This window comes from Monopterus albus, unplaced genomic scaffold (genome assembly GCF_001952655.1).
Source record: "Monopterus albus unplaced genomic scaffold, M_albus_1.0 scaffold56.1, whole genome shotgun sequence".
NCBI classification, from domain to species: Eukaryota; Metazoa; Chordata; class Actinopteri; order Synbranchiformes; family Synbranchidae; genus Monopterus; species Monopterus albus.
The window spans coordinates 1065086-1086019 of NW_018127936.1; the positions used below are offsets into that span (position 1 = coordinate 1065086).

At 38.9% G+C, this 20934-nt stretch overlaps 1 protein-coding gene across 2 annotated transcripts in view; it reads left to right on the forward strand.

The window, feature by feature from the left end:
* The window catches only part of ntrk2a (neurotrophic tyrosine kinase, receptor, type 2a), a 100455-nt gene that overhangs the window by 46301 nt on the left and 33220 nt on the right, over positions 1-20934 (forward strand). For both annotated transcript variants that reach the window (XM_020602555.1, XM_020602556.1), the window contains exon 14: positions 17416-17604. In XM_020602555.1, the coding sequence (XP_020458211.1) occupies positions 17416-17604 (189 nt within the window). The remainder of the gene's footprint in view (positions 1-17415; positions 17605-20934) is intronic.

A 20934-nucleotide genomic window follows, 5' to 3' on the forward strand; every position in this document is an offset into this window, starting at 1 on the left:
CTTGGATGAGAGGTGAAACGTCTGCAAAGAAATTAATTTTAAGAAATTAACAATGATATGACAAATCATGGCACCAACGTATGACTTCTATCACTTTCACATCTGCAACTACAGCTTCTCCTTGAGCCTCAGTTAATTTGAAAATGCCAAAATACAATTATAAGTTGTTTTTTTTTCCTCAACATTTATTTAAATTTGATTGTTGGCCAGCATGGAGCATGGAGATGAAATGAACAAAAGTGAAACAAAATGAAACAAAAAAATGAACCTGTTGACATTTCTTTGTGAAGCATAGGTCTGGTGTGTGTATATGTCTGTGTATAAAACAAAGTTAGAGACAAAAAGTGATTCTGTGTGAGAGATATAGTCAAAAAGTGTGTGTGTAGTTGTCAGAAGGTCTGCATCGTGACATGGTCGACTTCCGTTGCCCGTTGCATGCAGTTGCCATGGTAACCTGCGTCATTGCCAACCTGCACTGCTCCAAAACTAAATCATTATCACTGAGCTGGGAGGGGAGTGAATCACTACCTTCAAACACACACACACACACGGACATACACGTGGAGACATGACGCAACATCCGGGACCAACTAAAGTCTGCAGGCAGGCATCGAGATGAGAGCAGACGTCAGATTGTACAACCTGAGTTCATTACTGCAGCACGGTGCCTCAAACTGAAAGATGGTGTGGCCCATTTATTGGCTTTGTTTATTAAATGAGTCACAGAATGAAAAACATTTTTCACTCCTCCTACAAGGACCGACAATGATTGGCAGCCAGACATCTCATTAATATGGATTTCTGAGGTTGAAATCGTAACTTCGAATCTGCTCTGCTGCATTGAGATACTGAGCATCAAAAACCTGACACATCAAGTGCCAATATGCAGCACCTCTGAAGTGCTTAAGAGCAATTCAAACAGCAGGCAGCTGCTGGATTAAACAGGTGCAGGTTTTTACAGTACATAGAAGTATGAAGAAAAGGAAATGCCTGCATACTGTGACCAGTGTCAACCAATCAACAGCAAAGCAGAATCTCATGTATTTGAATTTTCAAGGCAGAAAGTTTGGCATATTTTTGTGCTGGCTTAGTCCTCCTGAACTTGAAATAATATAACTTTGACTGTGAGGTAAACTTGCTTTGGCTTTCAGCTTTCATTTGAGGATGTTTACATCTTCAGAGGACAGTGTGCAACTGAGCAGGTTAACAAACCATAAAGTCCATCATATTCAATATTTGTCTGACCCTTTGTGTTCAGTGACTGGCTGAAGTCTGCAACACAATGAGACCACTGGTTTTCTGCCTTCTGGGGGGATGCTCTGTCATGTAGTATAGTCCTCTTTACTTCCTGTTTGTTTCGCCGACTTTACATCAACTGTATATTGAATGTATACACTGCATAAATCATTGTATGTTGTAGTCTAAAGCTCTTTTTCTGGACTGATAAATGTATTTTCGCAATTGAGAGGCTGATGCCCTGACGCAGTTTTGGCTTCACTAAATGCTTAAACCATCAACTGGAAACCTTCTGCGATACCAGTAAACCCCTCTAATGTGACGCACACACACAACTATTCAGCTGGTTCATTTTATTTTAGGGGCACAAATTAGAGCCTCTCTGGTGGATTGTTGTTAGGTCAGTTTGGACACACCAGGACATCAAGGAATCTCAAGAAACTCGCCCTCAATGGGGACACACTGTGGGGTTATTGCCTTTTAGTAACTTCTTAGTGGGAGTAAAGTCAATATTGGTGATAAGTTTGTTGCTTTTGTCTTGTTTACTTTTAGCCCGCTGTCAATTTCCACAAAACAGAAATGACAAACTAAGCTAAAAGGGGAAAGCAGCCCATTATTTTTGGCTTGCCTCACCCGGTTCTTTATCATAAAGCATCAGCTGCCTGGAATGGTTTTCTCCTTTAGATTTCCCTTCTGACAGACATCTCAGCCAGCCTGGTCTGATTTTGTTTCCACTGTGCGAGCTCCCTAATTACACATCTCTTCAGACCCGCAGCAGAACTGGAGATATTGTTTTTGGATAGGACATAAGTATGTTTGCAGCCACTGTATGATTAAACACAGTCTGGATATAGCTCTGTGTTGCATGTTTATTCATTAGTGCTGATTTTCAGCACTAATGATTTTTCATTTTCATGGAGTAAACAGAGATGATAATGGAGGACGAGTATCATCACTACCCCAGACTCTCCTAACCCCTGGCCCTCATTATTTTTGAGTTACACTAATTACTTCAGTCCAGTTTAAGGACTTTATCTGCAGGCTGATACAGAATTACATCCACACTGGATGAGTCTGCACCACACGATTTACTTGGAATCTTAAAATTCAGTGCACATGGAGGGGACAAGAAAGTATTTATGTGTTGAGGCAGAAAGTAAAGGAGCTGAGGTTGTGGTGGTGGTTGGACATGTTGGAGTTTCATGCAGGAGGCTGGCATCCACATCCCTTGACAGATCTGCAGCTTCAATCTGTTTCTAACCTTAGTCATACCATTGCTGTCATGCACTGATGTTGTGGAATGAAATATTTCTCTTAAGCAACACATATCTATTTGAACAGAAAGTGTTGCAGGGGTTTTAAAATGACTACATTTTGACTTCCCAAATTCTTAATTGTTATCATGGTTAAACAAAGTGCTAAAATCTGAAAGCTGCATGATTTGGCACACTTTCCCTCTAAAACACATAAAGTCAAACAATACGTGTAGACCAAATGGTTTGTTATTATTACTAGCTAGGTATTTGTAACACTACAGAAGGAACTCAGCAGAGTTGAAAAAGAGACCCTGAGGACATAAAGGTGCTACATGAAATTAAATTGAAATCACTGCTGTGACACACCTGAAACTTTATTTTTATTCTCGTTCTACCCCATCTCTATCTCTTTCGATTTGATGTTTTAGCGAGATATGACTCATTTCCCTCTCTAATGTTTTTTTTACACACAAACCGTGGTGACATTTCTGTTTTTCCCTCTGATATTCAGATCGCATTTGAACCTTAATGCCACATCCAGCAGAGAGGTTTCACTTCTTTTGGTTGGCTCAGCACCTATTGTAAACTGACTGGTTGGTAATGTACACATAATCTTCTAACACAGATAAGCCTGTTATGTTTGGCTGGCAGAGAATCCCCACAGTGACATGCCAGGTGTTGGCATCAGCCTGTAATTGTTAGGATGGCCGTGGTCCGTGGTCCGTGGTCCGTGGTCCGAAGGAGCGACTGAGGCGAGGAGGGAATGAATAAAAAGCAGCTGGAGAGAAGGAAACAAAATAACTAACACAGATCAGAAGGAACAACATGGAACAAACGGGCCTGAGAAATGCTAGAAAGAACTGGCAGGGGAGTGAATGAAGAGCAGGGGCTAAATAGGGAGAAACTAATCAGGTGCAGCTGGTGGTAATCCGGGGGTAAGAAGCAGGTGTAAAGGATAACGGAATCAGGGTAAGGGAGTGAAAACAGAGCGAGGAGAGTGAGAAAGTAGGTGCAGCCGGGCAAACCTGACAGTAATTTAACAGAGAAAACATCTGGATGATTTCTTTTATGGCAATATGTGTCTTTGCACACACAGATGTGCCAGAAAGTTGAAACAGCTGGACATTTTAAACAGCAACCTTGTGCTTCGTGGTGTTAGGTAGCAATATGAGTACATATGAGTGTGTCCATTGACTGGAAATCAGTTTGAAGGTTAGGGGCTCTAAAGTGAAGTTCAGATGTGAGTACAATCAATGGGCTTGTTATTCATGTTTTTGCTAAAAGGTCACTTCACCCCTACCCTGAGTAAATTGTTTTTTTTTTTTAAACAAATAAGCACTTTACTGGGAAGCTGCTCTTCTATTGATCTGTATAAAATATCAGAGTGACTGTGACCTTTGCATAACTGATAAATAAATATACTCGACATTATCGCCCTTAGAGATGAAGTACTGTATGTGCACTGGTTAGAGTAATGGATTTACCTATAGGTAGAGTATCTATCTTTGGAGATGTGGTTAATCTAGGACACTCGATGGTGAGGCTTTAAGATATTTTTCTCTTATTTTGGCTCACTTTTTCTTGGTGTTTGTCCAACACTTTGGTCAAAAATGATATATCCCAACAACTATTAACGCCTTGAAATTGGGCGGGAGGGCATTTGTGAATCTTCACATTGCTGCCACTTTGACTCATTAGCGTAGTCTGTTAATGGGGGATGTTTGGTGTGTTGTTAAGTGCCCGTTTGCTTCCTATGCTGTGCTCTTTTGAACTGCATGAGTGTAGTTGTGTGCACTGAGTTTTTGAGAAACTCACTGTGTGAGGGTGCACTAATATGTAATCCATATCCCTGTAACAACTGTGTGGACACGTACCCAGCTCCTGATATAATCCACCATGTGTCTGGTTCTGCTGCAATTGCGATCTGATCTCGGGTGAAAAGTGACACAGCAGCCTATTCTAAATTTGATCCTCTGTGTGTATTTACCCACAGTTAGCTTATGTTTCTATAAATCCTAAATACAATATTCCATTGCCATGATTAATGACCACAAAAGTCTGTTCTGCTGCTCTAACATGAATAACATTTGGTGAATTTACTAAACCACTCTGTCCTAATACTTGATATCTTAGCCTAGAACATTCTTCACTTAGTAAATTTAACTATATGAAGGGTGGAAAAAGAATACAAGGATATGAATATATTGTTACATTTGAAAGATCAGCATAAAAGCCCAGAGCTTTTAGTATTAAGTTACTAAAATGTTAGCCATTTTGAGCAAAACAATCCTTGTGTTCTTTCTCCATCCTACTGTTTATTATTATTATTATTATTATTATTTTATTACAATTTTTATTATTATTATTACTTATTATTTTACAGTTTATTTGTGTTATTGTTTATGTTTTTTGTGTTTCTCTTCAGGCTGTGTTTTGTGTCCCTGTGGAGGTGGTGTCACGCTAACGGAGATGGAAACACAAGAGACTAAAAGAAAGAGAGAACGATTGCTTTTGTGTGTGTGTGTGTGTGGTTGTGTGTGTACATGCGTATGTATGTATATATGTTTGTACGTGTGAGAGGGATCAGAGGAGAAAATATAGGGAAAATGGAACATGCAGGAAAATAGAGGAGAGGGGCTTCCACATATCAACCAAAAAATTACAAAAGTAGGGGATAACACGTTTATGCACACACAAACACACCCAGACAGTGATCAATTGGACAATAACCACTGTCATCATCTAAAGGTAGAAGAAGCAGGTGGAGCTCTGAGGCAGAGCAGCCTCATTAACCAATCAGAGAGCCTTCAGAGACGCATAAACACCTCCAATTGGATGAATTATTCAGATCACAGGGACAGAAACACTCATTAACCTACAGCTTCCCAATATACCTCCACACACATCCAACCCCCTGCCACACACACACACACACACACACACACACACAGCTGCAGCTACAGAGTTTGTACATTAATGGTGGGTCCCTTGGCGCTGATATAGACCAGCTCGCCCCAGTATTTCTTCACACACACACACACACACACACACACACACACACACACACACACACACCCACACAAACTCTACACAAGCCTTTCTTACACAACCCTAAACAATGCCATGTTCAGGGTGTTGTTTAAATTCGGACGATCTTCCCTGTTTAGACCCTATATAACCCCATATAACACCACCAAATCCAAACACTCAGTTATTCAGCTACTGAAAAATAAAGCTCATTAAAATGAGTAACCAACACTTCTTTGCAGACTGAGGAATAAATAGTGGCTTTGAAGGAAATAAAGTGATCTTGTTTGAGTTTGGCAGCAGGTTCCTGGTCATGTAGCCTCTGCTGCTGCAAGTCACAGTTAGCAGGTAATCAAAGTGATCAGAGATTATGGGAATGCTTTTGAGAGAAAACAGCTTCACTTCCAGTTACGCTGCTCTTGCATGAAAGGAATGCTAAAGAGGAAAACCATGTGATGAGTTGTGCAGGATTTTGGAAGACTTTATCACAGACTGTGCCAGAGCACACTACCTGACTGTTTGGGAAGCACTGCTCTCAGATTGCCACATAACCATCAAATTAGTTTTGCAGGTATTCACCACACCTGTCAAAACAGCCAGCACAGCCACCGCAACACACATTCATTTTCTTCTCCTTCTCCTGAAAACAGCTCTGTTTTAGTGAAAGTTTGTGGCGCTATAAATCAAATTATGTTGTTTTGTTCTGTACAAGATGTTTAAGATGTTACATTCCTTGTCTGTTATTCCTAAGGGAACATACACTGTGTCAGTATCCACAGCAGACACACACAAAATCATAAATTGAAGTCTGTCTGTTAGATTAATCACCGGGTGCCTTCCGCCCACCTTTCTTCTCTGAAAGATGGATGCAACATACATGCACATTTGTCTATAACACTACACATGTGCACACTGTCACACAGTTATAGACCCAGGAACATTTATACTTTGCATAGAAAACCGTAAATATTTGGGCAGTGTTTGAATGTGCAAAATTTTAATGCACCTTTTCACTGTACATCAAGTGCATCATATCCACACACACAGAGAGGGAGGTAGTGTTAGATGAGATTGAGGTCAGGGCAGGTGTATGGGGAATAGTTGATTAAGAAGGTTACAGGGTTAAAACACAGACACTTTCACTGGTGTGGAAGATTTCTGCAAGGAGAACATATAGTCCTCTTCATCCAGACAAGCTGGTCAGCAAATTTAATAGAGAAATATTAAAAACAAAACAACACATTTTCAGATGGCTGATGTTTTTAAATCACATTATCTTACACGTGCACTTAAGTAGTCTCTGCATCCATTAATATAAATAAAGGCTGTGCACTTTCACTGATGTATAAAAATTCATATTTTAAGTGGTGTTCATTGACAATACTGCGGTATATTATTTGTTTAAACTGCACATAGTGTTTGTGCTTCAGATTTGTTTCTTTGCAGCTTGAGTGACTATGTCTGATTGGAAATTACAACGCAACACTTTGAGAAATACTCCCAAAGATTTCTGAAGCAGTTGCGGTTTGAAATTGATTTAGTCTGAATACAAGCATTGGGGAACTATAAGGAAAAGTAAATGTTTGATTGGTTGAACTTTAACAGCCAGTTCAATTTAGAGGTTTAATTCACCTGTGTATTTGTACAAAGACATTATGTTACTCAGAATTAGAAGAAAACCCTGCATTCCAATCAGTTTGGGGTTTAGAAAAAAGAGAAAAACAATCAATCTGCCAAAGTGTTAATTAGGCATCAGAAACCAAATTACAAAAAAACCTATGAATGTTTAAAAATGCAACTAAATGAATGTATAGTAACAAAAGGTGAACAAACCAATAGGCCAAGGGCAATAACAAGAAAAGTCAAGATAAATAGAGGAGGGAGACTGGGAAGTGTAGATGTCCTTGTGTGTGTAACTGAGAGTGTGTTTGTGTCTGCATCAGTATGTATATGTTTATGGAAAAAAAAAGATTATTCAAAAATATTAACCAGCAACATGAATGTAACATTTTCACAGTCAAGATTGTTTCTCTTTTGCTACAACTATGAAGCAGTTCAACTCAAGACATTTTTGAAAAGATAAACAGAGTATACATATTACAACCTGATAATTAAACATAACAAGGCATGCATTCCTTACTGTTTAGTGTAGCAAAGTGAAGTTTTATTAACTAACATCCATATCAGTAAAACAGTTGTTTGGATAGAGGCAGCTACCAAATGTGACATGACCAGTGTTAAAACTGTTCTTATGAAAAATTTGAAGAGACACTTAGAGGCCTAAACACCAGGCTTATACACATGGATAGATAGAAACATCTGTGGTGTTCACAGTTTAAAGTAAAAGTCTGATATTTTGTGAAGGTTTTGTTGCTGTTTGACAGAGCCAATTAATGGTTTCACCGCTGTTTTTGCTCTTTGTGCTAAGCTAAGCTAAGCTTAGTTAACTGTTTTTCTAAAATGTCAAACTATTTTGTGAAATGAATAACAAAAACAACTGTTAAAGGGTATTTTGCATTGATTTGATGCAGATACTTGACAAAGGTTTGGTCCACAGTTTAAGCTACCTATGGTTCAGTATGTTTTTTTATTTTATTTCAACAAACAATATTTCAGAATACTTTAATTCTTAAGCTTGGGTTTGGATGGCCAGCGCTCCTGCTTATAATTAAACTAAATACAGTACAGTTATTATAAACTGGATGCTAGGCTCATTTTAGTGTTGAATTGCTTTGATGTTTTGCACATAATTGTAGATATGTGATGCATGGCCATTGCAAATTGTATCCTTTTCATTTCCATGGAAAATTTTTAAAGACATTTGAGCTACAAATTGAAAAAAAAAGCTAACACTGGGAAATATGACAGTGCGCTATGTTTTGAACCTGATGTGAATGTTATTTTATGTTTTATTTTGTGTTATAATCTTTGTACATTCTGATACACAGTATTATTGTTCTATAACTGCACTGACATCAAGTGCCTGTTTTACCTTCTTGTGGTTGTGACAGACATTACCATAACTCACATGTATGCACCAGCAGTGGTATAGTATGCCCCCTAACTACAGCACGTTACCTACAGTTGAGCCTCACCCATTTTAAAAAAACAATACAGTTCAGTAACTGCACAATAATAACCCTGATACCTCTTCACTGCCGGGATACAAAAGCTGGGACACAGTATAAGTCATGTCATAAAGACTAAAGCTAAACAGAAAAAAAGCTACTGTACAGTTGAATTACTAGTACACTAAAGCTGGGTTCAAGCTTTTTGTTTTCTGTATAATTCCTTAAAAGCTCATTTAAAAAAAGATATTTCGTTCTACAGAAGAAAGACAGTTTTTTTTTCTTTTCAATAAAATCATTTATTGGTGTATGTGTGTGTAAATGTGTCTTTTTCATTCGAAAGTACTGTTAGGTATGCGGCAGTGTGTCATTGTATATTTTGTACTGAGTGTTTTTTATTTATAAGCACACAAGGCTCAGTCAGATGCAATAAATGAAACCGAATATATCTGTGGCAATTCTGGCTTTGAAATCAACGCCACATCCAAATCCTTGTTTTGTTGTACTTCCTCTTTTCTGTAAATCATTTATTCTTTCTGTCTCTTTGACTCGGTCCAACTCTTAACTGTAGGCAGCAATGACGTTTCAAGTGGTCAAGGCTTTTACTTTGCTTACTGCACACAACTCTATCACTACACTTTAAAGAGTGTTTCTCACAGTGGCAAGCTCCCACTGTCCAAAATGTCAGGGGTTGCTTTATTGTCAAGCAAGTCCTTTCATGCTTGATGCGAGTAGACTAATACTTTAAAGTTTAGATTGCATAAATTTTACTTATAATTGAGTATGTTTATATAGTTGTTCTGATACCTTTACTTAAATTAAGGACCTGAAAACTTCTTCCATCACTGTAAATATAATATTTATAGATTATTATTACTACTGCATTCATGTGTAAGCAGCATTTTTCCGTTTGGTTAACTAATGAATATACTTTTCATACTTTAAAGAAACTGTAGCTTTCAAGTAAAAAAGTAGTAGAGTGGAGTTGAAGAATAAAATGGCTTCAAATGGAAATACTCAAGTGAAGTACATCAAATTTGTTCTTAAGTAGGAAAAGCCCTTCCACCACAGAGATCGGATAGATTAAGGATACTGAGATTTGCATTATTATCTGATGGGCTATATTTACAGAACTCAAATTTGCAGCACAGTCTTTTTATTTGTTTCTCTGTCACTTGCTTCCCTGTTTCTTCTTTTTCATATTTCTGACCATCTCAGAACTTTTAGTAGGAGGAACTGCTCTTGCAGTGTGTCATATGAGAAGGTAAATGTGGGTTGAATATTATAAATAGAAAAGCTCATACTGAGGGGGCTGCAAGGAAGAAAGAGAGAAAGGAGGAGAGGAGGATGTGGGAAAAAAACCAGAGGATGACGAAAGACAGGGAGGTGGTAGACACATGTGTGGAGATCAGAAAGGAGACGGACGCACAGAGACAGAGGGAAAGGCAGAGAAAGGGAAGTGTCTATTTTTACCAGAGGTTTGTACACAGAAAAAGGGAATGTGATAGGCATCTCCAATAGGCCAAAGAGGAAGAAGACTTTTGCCTTCTACACACAGATTTACATATATGGACATTTACCTAAATGTAGTGCTGAGAAAAAGTCTACCTATCTGTTGTAACCTGGTACAAAGTATAATACAGGCAGTCTTCAATCTGAAGCTAGTGCTAGCTGACTAAGGAGAAAATTTGGCAATCCAGTGGAACACTCTGGTTACTGCTAATGTCACACAACACATTAACATTACACAAAGCTTGAATTACTCTAAAATTAAGGGTAAAATCATGACCATTTAACCCCCCAAGCCCCCATGTAATTCGTACTCTGTTTACACTACAACCAGTGTCGGAAAGGGCATCCAGCATAAAAACGTGCCAAATTTACTCATGCGAATCAGATTCGCTGTGATGACCCCTAATGGGAACAGCCAAAAGTAGAGTAGTAGTAGTAGTAGTTTACACAACAACCCAGCTAATTTGCTTCAAGAGGATTGTGTGTGTATGTGATCAGACTGGTTTGACAGTAAAGGGCAAAGGCAAACTTGGCAACTGTCCTCACATTTTAATTCAAGTGTTGCTAAATCCTGATTGGTGCATGATGTATATATTTGGCATCATCTTTTTCCAGCTGAACCCTGTCTCACTTTAAACCAGTTAGAAGGACTGAGACAAAAACAAACTAAGCATTAAATTATGTAAAATAATCAAAACTACTCTAACTTTGACAGGAAATGATCAAGAACATTTTCACAGTTTATCTTTCCATCTTTCAGTCTGTTATTCAGTGACTCTGCAGCCCTTCTTTCTTTACCATATGCTTCCCCTCTGCTCTGTCTCCTCTGTTTGCCTCTCTCCACTATATCCTCCATCCTTCTACCTCCCAGATCGATAGATTACTTCCTGTGTTCAGTGGGGTGACAGCACAGTTTAGAGACCACGGGGTTCGTGTTACCAGTCATCTGTGAATGTGTGTCTGTGTGTGCGTCCATGTATTGTGAAGGACATAAGATCACTCAGGCCTTCGAGGTCAACAGTTGCTGCAGACCTGTCCTGGCTCTGAAGCCTGAAAGACTGCTCCACTTATTGTTTGATAAAACACCCAAAAGAGAGGGTTTTACAACAGTTTACATGAAGGAAATTGTTGCTTTTTTAATGTCCTGCTTTGTAATAATTAATACTGATCACTTGTCTGTTGAATCTGTCATTTTTACCAACTTGTGCCTGGTACAGTATCTAGTTTGACCACTATCACCTCTGAAGTGTATCTGAACCATGCAGTCCGAGCTGTCTTGTCTCTGACTCTCACTGGCTGCTGCCGATAACATCAAATCATGAAATCTACTGCTATATGCTAACAACTGTCCTCACTCTTCCTCTCTGGACATACGACAACCAGGTTGTTTTAACAGACTGACTGACAGGCCCTGATGTCCATAAATCCCATAATAGCCTCTCAGCATCCATCGCCTAGGGCAACATGTAGCAGTAAATGGTTTCAGTTTGTCTGGGCTGCACCCAGAAGAGCTAAGAGGGATCCATACAGTCACTCACAACCATCCTTTTAACTCAGCTTCAGTGTATGCTTCTGCCATAAAACTCCTGCAATCCACTCTGGATCCCAAACCCTCAGGGTCCCACAGCAGCAGTGCTGTCACAGCAGCAGCTTAAAGAGCTAAAAGATGTACTGTCCACATGGACACATTCATAGCTGTGTGACATTTTGTCTGATTCACAATCTTTGTTGTATCTGTAGCTTTACTATCGCTCATTTTCCATGCAGTAAATATAATATCTCTGAACTTCTGCACAATGCGCCAGGGTTGCATTTTGGCTGAATTATGGCTGATTTAATTACTAACACTCACAGCCTGTTACATGTCCTGGTGGCAAAAGTGGAAAAAAGGGAGTATCAGCTCTATTTTCTCTGTGTTATAAATGCTATAGCAACAACACATTTGTTCTGGATGTTATCACGTTTTCCAGTGTCACTTGTTATCTGGATCATGGTTACAATAATAAACGTGGAGCATATTATCTTTACCCACAAAAACCCCTTCATTAGGTATATAAACTGGTTAAGGTTAACAGGAATACACCATTGCTTGATTTAAAATAAACACTTCTTTAATATTACAGGGCCTTCGTCATAGTCAAGACATGTTTACTGTTTTGGAACAGTCATGTATAAAAAACATGTCTCCTTTGGGGAAGTCCTTTGTCAAGTCCCTAACATTTCATACTGGACAAAGGGTTTATAGAGGGGCAATACTCTGACCCTCTGACCCTTCCCTTGCTGAATTCTATGAACCTGCACATTAAAAGACAAACAGAATCTAAATACAGATATTATATAATAAGGAAAACTGGAGGCGGAGCGCAGAACCTTCAGCTGTCACATAGTGTAGCTTTATTACTCTGTGATATGGCACAAGATACGCTCAATTGTAAGAATGAATGCAGTTTAATCCAATAATCCTTCTTTACAAAAGTGACAAAGTTCAGTTTGTGTTCACATCATTTTCAGCTGGTGTTGATTCAATTGTATGTTCATCAACTGAGCTTGTCCTTTAAATGATCCTCTTTAGCTAAACCCACAAACCATAATGCTTCTTTCTGAATGAATGACATTCAGTTCACAACACTGGCATCTCAAAAACCTGTACAGACGCAACACAGTGCCTTTACCCAACTTGACAATAACAGTACTTGAGGGTTTTAGTCCTCACTGACCTGAGCTTTGAAGCCAAGGCGATGTCATTTATCGACTGTTAGCCCGAGTTTGAAACATCAGTTGCATGTCTATTAACAGTGTTGGGTCTTGACCTGACCTCACTTAGACCTTCACCTCTCCTGTCCATCTCTCGCTTCCTCCCTCCACCTCTCACCTCTACATCTTTTCATCCCCCTTTTACCAAGTCACTCCCTGTGGGCCTCCCTTTCTCTCCATGTCTCACACACACACACGCGCGCGCGCGCACAGAGCCAGGCTCCCGTTGCCCCTCAGCTTAACAGTATTTATAACGATCTGACCCTGTGACCTGTCTGTGTTAATGATCTTCAGCCCCTCCCCACACAAGCACACACACATACTAACAGACAATAACCCCCACCCTCATATGTCTCATTGTTTTTTTTGTTAATGTCGTAGCAATTTTTATTATCAAACTAAAATCACAGTGGATTTAGACTGTGATTAGATTTAGATTTCTTTGAGGTATTGAAGACAGTTTATTAAAAGCTGAAGTAGTGACGCACATCATTCAAACAGAGTGCTCATCCTTCCTCCAGTCAAGTCATTTATATTGATAAAAACAATTAAGCGACTAATGCCCTTTGTCCCTTCTCTACAAACACAGAGGTACGCCCCACCTTTGTTATCTCTGGTTGCTGTTTCTTGTCTGTTCACACTCTCTGTTCAACGCAGGCATCCTGACCCATCAGTTTAGCTGCTTAAAGGGGGAGTCACACTTTAGAAACAGCAAAACAGTTTGATTTATTCAACAAGTAATTTCTATCACAATAATCAATGTCACTATCGGCTTTTCCTGTTAGGGGTCGCCACAGTGAATCGCCACACTGACGATTTGCATGTTGACATTTGGCACATGTTTCACACCAGATGCCCTTCCTTATGCAACCCTGACTCAAACCCAGGCCGCAGCGGCAGGGTCGCTAACCACTAGTCTATCAGGGAACCCCCATGTTGAAATAAAGTCAGAGTAATAAACACTGAAGGTAATAACTTGAAAGGGAAACATTTCATTTATGAAACTGCTGATTGTTTAGGACTGTTGTGACAAAGACGCTGCTGCACACTAAATACGTTTGTTACCGTTTCAACCTCAATTTCAGAGAAAATTAAATGTGTTTATTTAATAAGATAAATGGTATTTACTAAAAGATTAGGAGAAACTTTCTACATAGTTCAATTTTCTGCGGTGTCCCTGGAGCTTTCAGCAAAACCAAGGCTAAAATTCAACCGACAAAGTTTAGTCAAGGATTTTATGGGAGAATGGGAGCAATGATGAAAATTCATACAACAAATCAATGTCTCTAACTATAAAGCAACTTTGGGTTGTTTCAAATTAAAAACATAAACTTTGCCTTCATGGGTTCATAATCATTTTGTCTCCATTTGAGTCTTGCAGAATAAGTGGAATATCTCGAAATGTAGCTGCCTATTTATTTATTTTTATTTTTTCCTAAAAGCATTTTCATACACAAATACACTAAACTAAGCAAATACAATATGTGTCTGACATTTTGTTCTATTTCATTATGAACAGCAACAAACTAACAGTCTAAAAATATTAAAATAACATTAAATTACAAACATGTATCATTTGGCTGTATTTTTGAAAACATGGCAAGTTGAAATTTTGGAGATAGGTTGATACGTTTTTTGTAAGGTAGTGAAAACTGCATTTGGTCCAAAGCAAATCATTCACCCCAAAACCTGTATGATATTTATTTTTTGCTGCGCCTTTCATGACTGTTTAGGGGCAAGTTATTAAAAGCCACACATTCAAGTGTGACCCTAGACACAAAAAAGTCGCAGCCAATCACAGCCAGCACACATGCACACACACACACACACACACACATTTACAATACACCACATACTGCATATAACCATAAATCTCAGCACACAAAAACAAACAATTGCGCTCTTGCTCCTATTCTTTTTCTCTCTCAAGGGCTTTTCAATCATGAGTCACCAACACACAGTTGGTTTAGAAGCTTTCTCTCTCTCACACGCACACACACACACACACACACACACACACACACACACCTAGACACAAACACATACAAACTCTCAGTTTCTCTGAGTTGCTCTCAGTCAAGCTCTGTCAGCAGCACTAGAGCCTGATACGAGGCCAGGGACAGAGGAAATGAACGATGTTGACCAGTCTTATAATTCAGCAGAACCAACCACATGAGAGGGAATACATCTGCTGTGTTTTATGCTCATGGGAAATCAACCTTAACTCATAATACAATGTTTCCTGGCTTAGGCTCGTGTCTTGAGGAGGTCTACAGAAAGACTGTGGTTCATGCTCACTTCCCGTGTGTGGGTGCGGGTCAGTGTAGTTCTGGATAAACTTGCTTGTCTATGATGAGATCCATTCTCTAACTTGTGTATGGTGTTACTTTTTCTTCAGCTGACACACAGTGAAGAGCTGATGAAAGACCAACAAAAGACCAAGACTAGATGGATGCATCCTATTATGCTCTTTAAGAGAGCTGTACTGTATAGCATAGCATTAAATCATTTTGTGTGCTAGCACTGAAAATGCTTTTTCCTACAATTTTATCATTTAGTAGCAGATCTAAAAAATACAGATGTGTGTGGTTGATAATACAGTAGATAAAGAAATAAAGGAAATGAAAAATCTGTCTGAGTCATAACCCTGCATCTATTTAAACTCTGGTCCTATGGGGCAATGAAATGTCACCAGTTTGACAGTTTTTTTATTTCTTTTTATTTTTGTGACTTTGTTAGTTTGTTTGCTTTGAGAGGACATACACGCACCCACATACATTCCTCATGTACTTTGTGGCCAATATGGAAGCAAAACAAACCAGCTGTTATCTGATTTTGTTTGATATATTTAGAAATGGAGATCGGGAATGACATTAGACTACTTATACATGCACCCACTTTCAGGTCTGTGTGTCTGAGAGTAGGGCTACACACACAAGGTATACCTCACCTCAGAACAGACAGAGGCGTGAGTTTTGGCTGCATTCGCACAAAATCCTTAGCACTGGGTTGTGCAGAGGTGTTGCTGTGTTTATTTGTGCTTTAGAACATAACCACAGTGAAACAAACACAAAATAATATTTTAATTCTCTGGTTCACGTTGTTCTCACTCACTTTGCTCTCTGACCTCATTCACTCTCCCTCACACAGACCTCACCCCCCATTACACCTTGTCCACTTATACAGGAGGTGGGGCGAACTAATCTCAACCCCAATACAGTCTGTGTGTGTGTGTGTGTGTGTGTGTGTGGAGGGGGGGTTATATTGTTTGCTTTGGCACTCAACCTAATGAAACTTAGCAACAATGTCATAAAGATTTGCTGGAAGTGACTCAGGTGAATATGGAACCAGCTTTAATGGACTGATTTCACTGTCTTAATTAAAAACTAATAACACCTTCCTACTGTTGCCAAAACAAACCCTTTTGTGTAAAAGGGTTGACTGACTCACACCATCCCACCTCTCTTCTGTTTTCAGTGTCTTGCTTCACGTTGTTTCCACATTTTGGGGTTCAAAACGTCTGTTCTATAAATGTGAACTTCAGTATCCAGTGTTATTTAACTTGGGCTGACAGAGTGAGAGAAATCTGAGTTTTGAGAGTGGAAAGCTTATTCACTGGTGACGTTTCACTGGATAATAGCAGTATAACAACTGAGAAGACCAAATCTAGAGCTCATACTTTTGGATTTTGATTACTGGCATTTGTCTTTTTAAAGCCTTTTAAAGCTTTTAAGTCACGTTGTTACGCTCCAGGTTGTAAAACTACACTTTCACCATATTCTCTTATTAACTTTGTTATTAAATACCTAATCTAAAGAATAACCCAGTATTCAAACATGAAATAACCACAGTGCTGCACATTACCTGGCGCTCTCATATGACACATATGGGCTTAGTCACTTATTTTCCATATGTCAATATGTTGTAGTAGGTGAAGTTAGCAGGGGAAGGGTTTAGGGGTGTAACTGGACACATCGTATTCTGCCCTTGTCTTGCAGTCTGCAGCCTTTATGGTTTAGAAGGCAGGACCTTTATTTGTAGTGGAAACATTTTTATTGTATGGTGTTGCTATTTTTAATTAAGTGTCCATGTTCTAGATTATGTGATTAAAACTTCAAGTAAGCTATGTTCTACTTCACAAGAGAAGCTTTAAACAAAGAAGAATAGTACTGGAGCACTTCAGTAAGATGATTATGTAGCAACAAATTTGTGTTGAGAGTTCTCCTTTCTAACTTGTGAGGGGGGATCTGACAGTGGTCAAGAGAACTAAGGGTACAAATGTAGAAAAAAAATGTTGTCTTTCCTGTCTCTCTTTCTCCTAAAGGTTTATTGTGATCTATAACAACAGCTTAGCCTCCCCACTTTACGAGCTCATCTCCTCAATCTCTGCTAATAACAGCTTAACAACCTAATTAATTCCCTTGGGTCCTTATACTATTAACATGGCCGGCATGTGGACTGAAATGTTTTTCCACCATGTGAGAGCTTTCTCCATAACTGCCGAGATAAGATAAACAACGTAAAGTCAGCACCGCTTATCTTGATTCTTCCTGTCATCTTAGGACCATCTTCAGTGATAAGTAATGACGACGACTCGGCCTCTCCTCTTCACCATGTCTCCAATGGCAGCAACACTCCCTCCTCTTCAGAGATGGGCCCTGATGCGGTAATCATCGGCATGACCAAGATTCCAGTAATAGAAAACCCTCAGTACTTCAGGAGCACAAACAGCTTGCTCAAAACTGACACATGTAAGTAAAAAAAAATCTCACTTATTTTTAACAAATTCCTAAGTGAATTACTATATGCTAAAAAAGAAACTACCATGGCAACAATTTTCCTTGCTATTATGGCAATGACCTTGCAGCCGGTGATGATAAACTATCAATTTTGAGGGAGAAATGGAAAATAGAAAGTCCATTTATATGCACGTGTGCCTCTGTGCGTGTGTGTGCTCCAACATATGTTAGGCACAAATCCATTTAAAAATTTGAGAATTCCATTTGTGACTCACAGGAAGGAAAACATAAGAGTTCCTGATTAGAGGTAGAAATATGTTTTTTTGAGGGGGACCGGCTTCACTTTTTTCTAACCACACAACATGTATACACCATAAATTCAACAAGTCAAGAGACAAAAGGGAAAAGAGAAAGTGCTTAAAAAAGTGAGAAAGCGACAGAAACAAATAGAAGTAGAAAAGAGAAACATGAGGAGAGAAGGAGAGAGAGAGTCAACTAGACCAGCAGAGAGGACACACGGGTATTGACCTGGTCCATCAACATGACATTATGATTATTGGCAAGTAATAAAAGCTTCTCCGGGCACTGGCCTTGAGTCACAATAAATTATGGGGCTGCGTGTGTGTGTGTTCCATCAGACTCTTTTTTGTTGAGGGCAATGTTGAAGAGAGACTGAATAATAATGGGGAACTGGGGGTTGACCTCTTTAGTACTGCGATATAACTCAAAGACAGACTAGGATTTACAGCCTAAAGACAAGAATGAAAGCACCGAGGATCAATGAAAGTCAATAACATACTGCTGTGTATGTGAATGTGCCTGGGTGTGTGTGTTTTTAATCCATTACAGTCATTACAACTATTACTGTGTGTATCTTTGGCTAGCAAATGGGCAACATAAATAGTTAAATTATCTAGCCAAATATCTAAACGTGTCTAGCCAGATTTGGCTCCGCCTGTCAAGACTTGTAGAACAGATAGTTTGGCAGTGTGGTGCTAGGTTGCCTGCCAGGAACTGAGCCCTTTTTAAACAGTGGCCTTGGCCACCGTGTGGCAAGTAATTTTGATTGCAAGAATCAGTAGCAGGGACATGTTTCTACTTAAAATATGGCACAGGCTCTTCCTGGCTGCAATAAAGCCACAATTACTTTGCAGAAATGATGGAGCCATGTGTAATTATGGGAACTGTTAGCTATGTTGCAAAACCTAAGCTGCGCAGCTTACCCCTGAAGTGAACACCTCGTTAACAATAACAACAATGGAGTTAACAGCGTTAAAAAGCGTGTTGCATGTATTATTAAGGAGTTACAGTAAATTGCGGATTTACATAGGTGGCAATTGTGTTCATGTTTCCCTAACCTCTCATACAGTATTTAAACAAACATACAGGGAGTTGGTGTGAATGTCAAGCAGCTGAAGCAGGAACATGGCCAGGACTATATAAATACTGAAGCTATGAAGTCCCACAGAGAACCCCACCCAGAAAAAAAAAATATTTTAACTACTTGATTTCAGTGTTTCATATGTTGAGCCAGCTGTTCAAGTTTTATTTAAATGGAGCAGTTCTTCTGAGGAAATTTAAAAAGCAATAGTTTCACATTTTGGAAATTGACTTTTTACTGAGAACTCGATATGATGATTCACATCGCTCTTGTGTCCACATGGTAAATATGAAGATATTTAGCTTAGCATAAAGATTGGAAAACAGGAGGAAACTATTAATCTGGTTCTCTCCAAAGGTAACAAAATCTACCTACAGTAACAGTGCCTGTAAAATTGAATATTTGGTTTTAGTAATAATGTACTAAAGTGTAGAATCACACGTTCTTGTTAAATGGGTGTTATGTGCCAGACTATTTCTTGGCCGAGCACATGGAGCACATGTAACAACTACAGCCTTGAAATAAATGAGAGCTTGTTATGTTATATTAAATTTTCCTCTTGGCTTTGTGTACAGTAGCTCTCAGTTTTTCCATTCCAGCAGATCGTATGGGATTTGTATTTTTGGTATGTAGCAAATGAGAATTATTAGCATTGATCTGAAAAATGTTTTTCATAAGTCAACACATGCATGCCATATTTGAAAACATAATTTTAGATGCAAGGCCACACACACACACACACACACACACACACACACACACAGAGTTAATCCAATGAAAATTTAGGAAGCAATTAGCTACACCTCCTCAAAGGAGGGCATATAGTTGGGAGCGGTAGCTGACTAGAAGGATGTGTAGCAGAAAAGAACAAATGATGGTCATGATATTAAGTTCACACCGCATGATTCAAATGAAGAAACAAGTTTTACGACCTGTTCAGATGCTAGAAGAGAAAAGAAGAAGGGGAAGAAGAGGCAGATGGTGAAGGGGGAGTAATTATGTCCCAAGACATTAATTTCTTTGGTTGTATATGAGATGCTGATTAAGGAGGATAGGTGTCGGGCATGTCTCTACAGGGAGACATGGAAAGATCGGAGAATGCAGGAAAAGGGCAGATGGAAACAGAGGGAAAGGAGGTGGCTGATAGGAAATATTATTCCTTTTGATGTTAATGTTATAAACAAGTAACTGAAAAAATGAAGGTACAACAAAATGGGGAGGAACATATGCCTGGATGTTAATGTTTAGAGGATACTGATTAAGAAGTGATAGATTTAGAAGCTGAGGGAAATGGCAACAGGGAGAAATGAATGATGGAACAAAGAGATGCTAAATAAGGATAGTGAGAGTAAAATACAGTAGATGGAGGGAAAATGAGCGATTATTATCAGCATGGAAAAGTAGTACTAATTAAGAAAAACATCAGTAAATAAGAGTGTGAAGTTTGGTAAATGGGGAGTAATATTTCTGTAGATCTTAATTAAGGGCAGCCATTGAGGAGAAGGGGGCTGATGTGCAGCACTAAACACAGAGATACAGTTCAGCAGTGAAAGCAGGGTGAAAGGAGGAGTGGAAACTTGTCAAAAGGAGACAGCTGGAAAGCAGAATTCTTTAGCATTAAAAGCCATAAAAAATAACTAAAATTTGAAAGTTTTTGATTTCTATGCATAATAATCATGTAAAAGTCCTGAATATGTGAATGGAAAATTAATTGCAGTGACACATTATAAATCCAACAATAAAGACATCAGGACATGCTGTGAGAACAGCAATTCTCCCTGCCAAAGTAAAAAACAGAAAGCACTAGGGGAAGCATTGGTCTACACACATCAATTTATTTGCTATTTGAGGGTGTTAATTAAGGAGAAGTGGTGCGAGGTATTTTCATGGGTGAATGCTTATTACACGACCGCAGAAGGAAATGGTGTGGTGAGGTAATTAGCCTCTTATATGGTGGGTAG